Raw genomic sequence first — 12749 nt, forward strand, 5'->3', positions numbered from 1 at the left:
TGTCTCAATTGCTCGTACTGAAATATCACGAATAATTAATATTTCACCTCAAATTTCATTCTCTTGCCATTCCAATAAGAAGCCAATGTAAAATCAATTAGATAATCATAGAAATGAATTCCATTTAACGAATTTATTTAAAAATAAACTATCAATTCAAAGGAAATAAATGATGATGACACAATTCTAATTTATTATATTTTATTATACTCTGGCACTTAATTAATCACGTTTTACATCCATAATATGAGAAAATCTACTTCAAGTAGCAATTAAATTCTCAATGACTCTTGTTATTGCATGAGATCGTAAAGAAGTCATTTACTTCATTCGCGATGTAATAAATTTTATCTTTTATTATAACTTATTTTTATGTGAAAATTTAGTATAAATATGGTTAATAAATTTTTGTAAAGTAATATTTGACTATCGTAGAACTTTTATTACCAGCGAAAAAGAGTAATTGAAAGTTTAATAGTCAATTTGTAACTTCGGTAAATCTTTAGGCCAGTCACTTAACTCACATGTTTTATGATAGCATATGATTTTTCAGCAGTTTAAAAATCGTTTTAGTACAATTAAGGTAATAAAAATGGTTTTCTTTATAAATAAGGTCAAACGATAAAATAATTTGCCTAAAAAATTAGTTCAAACAATATATTTATATTAGTAGAATTACCAGATCTTTTAAGAAGTATATCCAGTATATGCTTATATAGAATCCAGTATATGCTTATAGTGAAAACAAAAAAAAAGTAATATTTAAATACACTTAGCATTTAATAAATATAGAGAATTTTTAGTTCATAGTCGTAATTAATTACTTTAAATTCAGTTTAAAAAGCCATACAAGAAATAAATTACAATAAATGATAATCCAACTCTGCTGTTGAAAATTTCGAGAAAAAGCAGATCAAGGTTATATACAGTGTTATTTTTGTAAAAAACGTATCCATGAATTTAAAGCTGTTATTTCGTAAAAACCCTTTAAAATTAAAAATGAGACGTTGGAAATGTTTGCCTCCGGGCTATGACATTTTTTCCCGCCTATGGGGTAAAAAGAACAAAATGACAACTTTTTAAAAAATAGAAAAAAACATTTTTACGATGATAAAATAGGTGTGAGATTTACTAATTATGGTCAGATAGTTATTTGTTTGATATGTGGTATTCGATGTGATGTAACTAGTCTGGTTTTCACAATATAATTGCTCAAAGTCAATTTGGACCTTTGTGCTCCGCCCTACCTTTAATATATATAATATATATATATATATATATATATATATATATATAGATTATGTGTGCTATGCATATATTTTTTTTTCTCTGTCACAAATTATGATAAACTCCTCCAAGATATCACTTGCCCTCTTAGATTTTTTCCTGCAAGCAATGACAAATCCCTTATTTGCCGCACTAAAATATTATCTTTTATTTGTAAGATGATAGCAAGCAACACACTAAATCTCATTTTTTATCATGTATCTCACTTCACCGTAATCCTAATAAATACTGCGTACATTTTTATTCTTTAGCAAAAGAGCCGAGGTGATGGTGATGGCAGCCCACCCAGGTTCTCCTCCTCTGCCGCTTAATGATCCAAGCACTCCGCCGGAACAGAAATGAAAGATTGCGAGTTATATTTTGTGTACATTGTAGACTATATATCATTCGAGGGGAAATCAAAATGTTGATTCATACAACTTTTGATGGAAACAATTTTATAATATTTTTTTGTTCAGCCCATAGATTAATTCAACGGAGAACACGACCGAGGGTAATTTATGATTTTGGGGATATGTAAAAACAGTGAAACCATTTGCAAACTAGAAGCCAAGACAAAAATTTATTTTCTGTTGGGAGGACTATCACATTCATATTATTATAATATTAAATGTAGTTATTGCAAATATTCGAGGTCGATTTAACTTTGCCTTGTCATATAACAATTAGAACTATATACTATGTGTGTTCTATGGGTGATACATATTTAGCTGAATGACTAAACATGTGGGTGACCATTCCTATGATGATTTTGATGTAATACTGATGATACGTATATTACTACAATGATTTCATTTTTATTGATCATATTTAGATCTATAATTCCAAGGAAATATTTGATAAATATCGAATCCAAAACCAATATGCATTGAAATTTAAATCAACTAGTGGGGTGTATGGCATCGTGCCTTAAGGCAAATTGCTGGAACTTCCCGTACCGTAACGAAATATTCGAGGAATACTGAATGTTCTCAAATAGATTATTATTAATATTGAAACATTGTCTAATATTTATAAGAATTATATTAACTGTATTGCAAAGTTGAAATTATTCGTTTAAAGTATATTAGAACTATAGTCAGAATTAAAAATAAAATCTGAATTATTTTCGATTACAAAAAATTTTTTTTTGAAAAAAAAAAAGTTGAAACAAATTTCTTTTTCCAAAATCAATTATTTTGATAAGACAAGAAGAAAGTTCTTTAAATCATTTAAATCGGACGCTTAGTTCTCTCAAAAACTGCCATTTTTTACATATTCATACTCCTTATCTTCAAAATGGCTGGGCCTGCCTTTGCCAAAAACTAATAAATACTTCTCCCTATCATTACTAATTGAATGTTTTTCTAGATCATTCAAATCGGATACTTTTTTATCTCAAAAAGTCGATTTCTATTTTCTGCACTCTTTGCTCCGTATCTCCGAAACGGCTGGACCTGCCTTTGCCAAAAACGAATCAGCTCTTCTCCCTATAAATAGGAATCGAATGTTTTTTAAACCATTCAAATCGGTTGATCCGTGCGCCCGAGAACGTGACTGGAAATTTGTATTCATACATACATACACACACACATACACACACACACATCCATTTTTCTGAGGTATGCCAAAATGTTCAGAAACCTTCAAAACGTCGAGAAATGTAAAAAATTTCAATTTCGATTTTTGGCCTATTACTGTAACTTACCCTACGGGAAGTTAATAATGCCATTAGGCATTAGAGTACTAGAATAAAGGAAATTTTTTAAATTATTTAGTAACATTTTCAATGATCTTGTTTTTTACACTATGAAGGAATATATAAGTTATGACTCCTACGACCTTAAGTTATGATATCTTCATTACTAAAACTAAGTCTCTTTCAAACTAAATTTCATAAAGGTTAATTAATAAATGTAATTTAGTATAAAATCATTTAGTATAGAGTTTTATGTATTATTATAATTAGGTAAATAAATGAAAATTATTATAAATAAAAAAATATAAAAGGCAGAGCGGAGCTTAAAGGTCCGCCAATAAAAAGGTCCACCACCGATATATCAAAAGCATGAAAAGTTACGTTTTTTTTAACAATATTTGAAAGTAAAAATAAAAGATGTATAACCAGCCATCATCTTAATTTCTACGACGTAGTTATCGGAAGATAAACAACAATGTTAGAAAATCCATAACAAAAATATTTTATTCTTCGCATACATATAATTAGACAGTTATTCCAACTATTTCTGATAAAGTATCAGATCAAGGTATTATAGAGTTTTATCTCTATAAAAAATATACCAATAAAATAATGTAGCTATTATTTCGTAAAATCCTTTTAAAATTAAAAAGAGGACATTGGATTTGTTTGCCCTCTAGTCGAACTATTTCACCCCGCCTATGGGGTCAAAAGGACAAGGTTACAAATTTTTGAAAAAACAGCGAGAAAAATTCCTCAATGACGGATAAAATACTGACTATAATCAAATATAGCCAGTATTTTTTTCTTCACTACTATATTTGCAACTGCCCAGTTGAGGACATTAGTGAATAGTAAATATAGCCAGTATTTGATCATTTTTTTATTTCCCTATATTACTCCCATCATAAACATTTACAATCATGTATTAAACCCGAGTTATTATACGTAATATGACCAATCATTAAATGAACACATTCAAAATTTGCTATTGATGCAATAAATATTTACATAATGAAAAGGCAGTAATTTACCCAGTATCGTTTCCTGGTATATTATAATTCCCAGAATCGGGGGAACGGGATTGGGTTAAAATCGCCACAGGGTGTACGAGTATATACAGTTCATAAATTTCCGGGAATATAAAACGGCGTCGGGTTGACATCGAACAGCGAGCGGTCATCACGATAACTCCCGAAATGCGCATGCATCAGGATATCAAATTTGTAAAACGTGTCCAGAATATTCGCATCGCTTAGTCAATGCCTTTGGCGATCTCGGAAAAAGCTGATTCTTCCAAAATAGCACCGACATTTAGACATTTATAAATATATCTACCCAAATGGATTTGGACCATATCAAACAGGGATAAAGTTGAATCACAATTATAGTTTGTTGTTGGTGTTTAACAAGTCTCAATGTTGTTTTTATATGTTTAGATTTTATAGTTATAGGGCAAGGCATCGATCTTTTATATTAATGAGATAAGATTAATTTCTAAAAATTATTGTTTTTGATTAAAATTTGTTTATGTTGTGGATTAAAATTTATGGCAACTATTTGAGAGCAACTGGTAGGGATAAAGTTAATTATGACAATGAATTTATTCATATATTCATTAAGATTAAAATTTAGTTATAGTAAATTTCAGACTTAATTTTAATAATTATGGTTAAAGTTATGGAATAAAAATTGAGGTTACTTGTTTAGTGCAAATAGTCCCCATGAAGCTCTGTGCCAGAAAAACAAAAAAACTATTTATTATTGATAAAAATATTTTTAATAATTTAGTAACAATATTGAGTAGTGTCAAATGCTGAAAAATAAATTAATTTTATTAATAACTATAACAATTGTGAAATGAAAATGATGGAACCAAGTTTAGTTACACTAGGAAGCTTACAACAATTAAATTGAACAATACAATACAATTAAATTATTATTAATAAAAATATTCTTTAATAATTTAATAACATATTAGGCAAAGGTATAATTTGACTTCGAGCAATTATATTGTGGAAACCAAACTAAAATATCACATATCAAATAAACAACTATCTGACTATTTTCAGTAAATCTCCCAGGTGATCCGTCATTGTAGAAATTTTTTATATATATAAATTATATTGGCTTTACATATTATTCAGCAGGTCTGAAAATCGTCTACTATATATTTTTCTGATCAAACAATTGTCTTTTTTGTGAAAGTCTTTCATTGAATTCTCAACAAGAATTTTCTGAGTTTATATAAAAACCTAATTTTATCCGCTTTATCCCCTCAAATATTTCCAAAAAAAATTCTTCGATATTGGAGACAGAAATGTTAGCATCGACAAAACTAGATCAGTCAAATGGATTATCTCATTTTACAGATAGTTTCCGATTTGCACATACAGTATATAGATCATAAATGGCTTGCAGAAAGATTTAAAACATTATGATCTTAAGAGTTGAATATTGTGAAATCTCACTCAAAAACTTAATATTCGAATTTTGCTAATAATTCAAAATTAATGAAAAGCGCTTTAATAATATATGAGAACCATAAATCTTCGAATGTGCCAATTCAAATAAGTTTCAAATTAAGCCAGCACTTGTAATAACTATCAAAATGCCCCTAGAACATTTATATGCGGCATGCGTTGCAGTGGGTGAACCATAAATTTAATGTTTTACTTATCGCTTTTACCTATATACCATATACTTCTACATTCAAAATCAGTTTGTTATTTTTTATAATAAAAATTTTGTAAAAATAATTTATAATACAAATGCAAAATACAAATACAAAATGTTAAAAGTATAATACATATAATATATACTTATACAAATGTTAAAAGTTTTAATAATTTTGATGTTGAAATATGTGAAATTGGCAATTCATAATATAAAAACTTGTAGAAACTTATAACATTTTTATTGTTAAGGTAAAACTTAAGTTTTGCCTTAAGTGTTTTCCTCAAATGATCAAATTTAGTATTTGTGAATTCAAAATATATTTAAGTAAATCTCGACACTTCTAAATAGAGAAAATAATTAAAAACTATCTAGAACTATCTTTACCTGAGTTTAAAAGACACCGCTGCGTTTACGTTAAATTTTATTTGAACGTAAGTAAGTAAGTAAGAAATTCGCTTAGACAAACTCGTATAAAACGAGCATAAATTCCTTTATGTCACATTACTCTTATTTAACCGAGCTATGTTTTCTTAAGAAGATACTTTATTTTTCTTTTCGCTCTGACACATAAAAAATTCGAACACCTATAAAAAGTACGCGAGATGAAGAAAGTAATTAAATTGTGTTATTGTACATTTTATAATCCGAGATGAAATGCAAGTAATGCCAAAGTATAAAAACTTTCTTGTCACGTAGCATTATTTCTGCAATAAAAACTCTAGACGATTCGTTAAGAGAATATCCTCGGTTATCTTCTGCGAAATTTTATATCCCTAATTATTTGTTCAATATGAAGAGATTTGTTTTGTCATTAAGCTGATCTCATCCAATCCTGACGGAAGGCAATGTTAATTCTAGGTTCATTTTTTTACTGGAAATTTTTCGATAATATATTTTTTGAGTAGCTTGCGCTAAATTTTGACAAAACTTGCCAACACATTCCAAAACATTTTTTTATAGAAAAGAGCCTCTAAAAGTCAATCGAATTATGCTCCCAAGGGCGCCAATGCTTCTATATGAATAAAAAATGAATCTCTAATAGTATTAGCTCTTACTATAAACATTTAGATAGAGCGCACACCAATAGAAAGTTTCTTATATTTGTTATTCACATACGCCATTAAATAAATTCTTGCGCCACCTGTATGATATTCGTAAACTCAAATATTTTGACACATTCAGAAACCACTTAACTTCTTCATGAGGGCCGTTTCTTCGTAATTATGTAGGTAAGTTTTTTTGACGATTTTGATTAGACCTTGTACGAGATTACGTAGGAAATATATGAAATGAAATATGTTAAACAAATTAATTTAATTTGTACTAATGCATACATTGTAAGTATATGTCGAAGATATCAATTAGAAATCGTATTAACTATTATTTGGCATAGGCAACTATTTTATTTTTGAAATAAACAGTTGAACATTTTGCCGAATTAGCTGCAAATCAATTCTATTTATAAGAAGGTTGTTGCATGCGAATCGGAAAGGTCATGCAACATTGCAGCAAGATCTATATTTCCATGTAAAATGGATATCCATACTGCATGGAATAAGTTGCCAAATAAATATGAAGCTAAGGAAATAGTAAACGTGTACTCACTCTGAAATGGCTCTGACATAAGAGTTGTTTTCATCTTCTTGAGCGCCAACCGAAACACCCATAGCGGTCTCTGTGGACAATAAATGACAGAATCTTGATAAAAATTCCTTCATATTATATATATATATATATATATATATATATATATATATATATATAATAACTTTGTATTCGTATATATGAAACCATACCAAAGCTTTTTTATATTTTCCCAAGTTTAGTGAAACGTACGTCGAAGTGACCCTGGCGACATTGCGGTTAAATATGAACTGACGATTGGGGGCAACTTATCTTGTTCTTTGTCGAGATAAGTTTATAAAAAAGAACAGCTTCAGGAAACAAAGGGAAACCCGTTAATGGGTCGCAATTTGTTGGTCTTTGTTTTTTACAAGTCCCATTTATTATAGTAACAGGATGCGAGAGATATCAGAAGGATTTAAATTATAATTGAACAAAAGAGAGACTTAATAATATAAATTTAAATTATATCCATAGCACGTTAGAAATTTTAATTTTGTATTTGAAAATTGTTGGAATTTAATATATTTATGCTTTATCTATTATTGTAGCACGTGACAAGATTGTACAATTACAATTGTAACAAGATCCACTAATCATTACTACAAATTAGAATATTTGCTAATTGCACCGATGCTTCTTACACCAGAAATAAAAAAGACCAGAAAAATATAGTCAGTTAACTTGATCCATTAAATTGTATTTAATACTATAATTATCCACTGGATAAGCCAATACTATCTATAATTATATTTAATTAATGTCCATCAAAATAACTAAAAGAATGTAACTGATTTTTGTTCTGATTGTTATTATTTAAAGGAATAAAAAGTTGCAGGTTTTAGTAAGACGTATATTTTGGTCATGAAATATATATATGGACTGATATGAAATGAATTTTTGTGTTAACCCTACAAGGTTCATAATAGTTTTACAGCTATAGGAACGATTAAGGTTGGCGCTCCACACATGTAACTGGGTGCTTTTCAGGGTTATTACAAAAATATTATTATTGCAGAACTAACAAGTTTATTCAGATGACTTAAAAACGTATATAAACGTTATTTAGATGAAGAAGATCGAATAAAAGATGATAGATGATATATCACTTCAGAAAGATCAGGAATAAAAAATGATGCAGAAGATACTCCAGAGCCATAGAAGTTGAGCCAAATGAAGACCAGAATTTTGAAGATTGAAAATCAATATTAATAATTAAATTTAATTATGACCAGAATTTTGATTCAATATTATACCAATTATCAATCATCTGAGAAAATAAGGTAAGCAGTGATTAATTGATCAGGTATCGAATTTTAAAACTCGTATTTTTACATGAGTTGATTAAGGTCCATCTAATAAAAGGTTTAGAAAGGTTTTAAACTTTTAAAAACATATGTTTGAATTCGTATTATACCTCGCTAAGAGAGCTTATAAAAAACACTATACACGTCCCTTTTTTTCCTGAAATATGTTTATTAGTTCTTGTATATTGTATAAATCATAAATATATAAAATTTATCACCATTTTATTGAGCGTTTTTAATTGAAATTCGATCAAGATTTTTCTGAGTTTACGAAAATGCCTAAATTTATTCCCTCTATCCGCTGCAACATTTTACAAACAATTCTTAGATATAGGCAACGGAATGGTTAAATCCGATAACATTAACTGATTTGCAAACCTATCCTATTATATAAATATTTCCCGATGTGCATAAGAAATACATAGTTTTTTAATGTTTTGCAGAAGGAACAATTCTAGCAAAAAAAATAGAAATTTAATATTAAATTTGAAGATAAAACTGTTTTTGAGAGAAAACTAATTTTTTTCAGCAATTCAAATATGGATGTTAGTATTTCAGCGTTGCAGTGGATAAATTATTAATGTAATTTGTGTTAGCTGCCCCTTTCATTTATTTACCACATATTTATACATTCATAATTAGTTAGTCATTTCTTATACTAAAGATTTTTTAAAAATATTTTCTGTGGCTAAATGTTCGCCGGGTCAGCTAGTATATATATATATATATATATATATATATATATATATATATATATATATATAAATTGTAAAATTTAAATTGGCCCGTGAGGTAAAAAGGTTGCTCGCCCTTGATATAGATGATACTCTAATTTGATGCAAAAAGAACACAAATGCATTCACAAAAATTCTCATCAATCGATTTACTACCTCCATTCATTCATGAAATTTTGAAGCATAAAACAAAATTACTATAACTTGCCCTACGGGAAGTTAACAATTGCAAAATTACAATTCTAACATTTTATCATCATTTCATCAATCGATTTACCACTTTGATGAATTCATTAAATCCTCTATCAATGATACTGTCAAATTATTTTACTGATTATCACATCGTTCAAACTATATCGGTTTTGTGGGTGATTATTATTCAGATATTTCAATACTAGTTGTCAATATAGAACTTTTATGAACCAATTATGAAACACAATAGTCCAAACATCCTAATACGTTTTATATATATATATACAGTATTGGGGCATGTTCAGATTTAATGTCATATTTTAAAAAGCAAAAGAGCTTATAGATATATATTGAAAATAAGATACTTTACTGGCAACCTTATGCAAATAAATAATTTGGGGATTACATGGCTACATTAATAAAAATAATTCAATCAAACTTTGTATGGAAAGAGCATAATTTTTTTTTTGAAAATTAGAAAAAAATGTTTTAGGTATAACTTAGCGACAAATGAATAAGTTTTATTCATTCATTTGTTCGCTAAATTACATCTAAAAAACATCTTTAAAATTTTTGAAAAAATTTCCATGCTATTTCCATACAAAACTTTGATTGATTTGCGCTCTATCTAAACGTTAATATTAAGAGCTTTTCTATTTCCTTTCTTATCTATTTGGAACCATTTGAGACCCTGGGAGCAAGGAAATTCGAAAATGACCATTTTAAGGACCACCCTAATGTACATATTCGCTTTATTCACAAATATCAAGAGAAATTTAGCAGAACTACGTCTAACGAACCAAATCGAATTTGTTCGATTGTAACTATTTAATAGTTAAACTATAAAATAATGCAAATTGTATCATTATTTACCATACAATCATAGCTTCTATTCTTGCAAACTGAACTAAAACCTATAAATAGCTTAAACTTACATCTGAATCATTTGTTGTGATTAAAAGATTTGCACATAAACTCATTAAAATATGTACACAGGACCACAAGTTAAAAATTATATGGCTATTAATAAGTGTATGGCATATGTTTTCCAATTTAGTTTTTAGCTCTGATCAGAAAACTGAAGTCGAAATTGGGGGTAACTGGTAGAAAATTAAAAAAAAAGAATATACAAAATCTCCTATATAAAATATCTTCTGTGTGATACTTAAAACCTCATAATTTTTGTCATTTCCTGACCCTTTGTACCTTAAATGACTATTGGGTATCAATTAACTTAAGTGATCTATTAAGTTTTGTTTGTAGAAGACAAGTATTTTGCCAAAACATTTTCAGATATTCAAATTGTAAACATGGTTGCAGATTACCTAGGGGCAACGGGGAAGAAATTTGTTTGCAGATTACTGCTGAATTATACAAAAAAGACTTAATCGATCATTTAATTGTGACTCAATAGTCATTTAAGATAAAGAAGAGCCAGGAAACGACAGAAATTATGAGAGTTTGATTACTGTGGAGAAGAATTACTAGACCAAAGATTTTGTCGTTTTTTAAAACAAAAATTTGTCGTTTGATACCAAATTGTGACTTTATATTCGTGTTCAGCAATAAAAACTACATTGGAAAACATATCCACATACCCAATACAGACAACTTTTCTTATTGGATTCATGTGGACCTGTGATTTTTTATATTGCATCTAATCAGTAGATCTATAAGGTCTATGAATATTTTTATTAAATTATATCATCATTACAAAAATTTTGCACTTATTTTGTACAATCTGCTTTCTTAATTTTCAGTTATTTTTTGCGTTCCTGTTACCAACTATCAGAGACATTTCTGTACCCATAAAAATAAAAAAGTCGTAGCTTAAGAATTTATGATCAAACAAAAGCGTTCTCTCATTTTTTCCTTAGCGATTTATTTTCCAAAGAGTTTTAATCGCTTTACCCGATTTCTGAGCGCTATCGAGCATCCCCGGAGGGTTGCACGGGCCGCGTTCTCGCGAGGCTTAATGTCTCTTCCACTGGCAAATATCGATAAAAGATTAATTTTTTCATCGACGACATAAATTCACCCGTTATCTGGTAGATTCACACGAACGGGAGAAAAATCTGGCTTGGGCACAACCCACAAACTGATACTATGAACATACACCATCCCCGGGAAGAAATTTGTATCATTGGTACTGCAACTTTTAAGGGAAACTAATTTTTTAATATAATTGTAATATGCGTCGAATATTTAGTTTTGACAAATAAATATCTTAGAAGATCACGTTATACAATTGCTATTACTTAAACATATTTATTGAATGATAACTCATCCATCTTCAATTAAAAAGTAAGGTTCAGGTAACGTAATGGTAATGCTTGAGTATAGTATAAGTATATAACAAATATTATTTTTCAAATATAGTTTGTGTTTTTCATATTAAATGAAGATATAGACAAATCAGTAGCTAAGAAAATGGGGGATAGATAAATACAAGTAAATATTTAAATCAGCTGTCGGGGTACATTTTTAATCATTACCCCAAAATTATTTGGTCCTTGTTGTTATTACCTTCATGGAAAAAAGAGATTACTCTCATATGTCAACTACGTAGCAAATACAGTAAATATCAATAGAAATACATACTTTCTACCCCAAACATTCTATATTTTGGGGCAATTCACCTCATTTGGGGTAAATAGTCATGGATAAGAGTCTACGTTGGCAGATGCATGAATAAATGAATAAGTTCATACAAAATTGGTAACTTCAACATATGAGCAAAATGTAATTATATAAACAAGATAATATAGAAATAACTAGAAAAATATCTAAGTAGCTAGTTAGATATATTCGTACTTAGATATAAAAGGTACAAATATAGATAAAAACAAGTTTTCAAAGCAAGTGGATAGATAGTACTTAGAATGTGTGTATATTAGTATTAGGAATCATGTGAACAATTAGGTAAATTGTATGATAATATTTGAAAGTAGAGAGTAAAAGACGTATCTAGCCATCACTCGCCATGATTCTTACGACTGGAGATAAATGTCAACTTTGGATATCCATAACAAAAGAAAATTATTTTGTTGTTATTCTATTTGGTTGGGAGCACTGTTGTTTAGTTTACGAAACCTTAATATAATTTTCAAGTGCATGTTATTTAATTGTTTAATAATACGTATTACTAATACTCAACTACTTAATAATTTAAATTATATTCAGGAGTTTTTTTATATAACCTCTATAAAAATATAAACATAGGTGGGGTAAAAACGACCTACTGAACCT

At 28.5% G+C, this 12749-nt stretch overlaps 1 protein-coding gene across 1 annotated transcript in view; it reads right to left on the minus strand.

Moving 5' to 3' along the window:
* Positions 1–12749, minus strand: part of LOC113363865 (cytochrome P450 4C1-like) — a gene marked incomplete at its 5' end in the record, with an annotated part of 201304 nt that overhangs the window by 178749 nt on the left and 9806 nt on the right. The window contains 1 exon segment of the mRNA XM_026606351.1: positions 7250–7319. Coding sequence (XP_026462136.1) covers positions 7250–7319 — 70 coding nt within the window.

The sequence above is a fragment of the Ctenocephalides felis genome, unplaced genomic scaffold (genome assembly GCF_003426905.1).
Source record: "Ctenocephalides felis isolate EL2017-DRISC unplaced genomic scaffold, ASM342690v1 CF-g0.4_SCAFFOLD_00845, whole genome shotgun sequence".
NCBI lineage: Eukaryota > Metazoa > Arthropoda > Insecta > Siphonaptera > Pulicidae > Ctenocephalides > Ctenocephalides felis.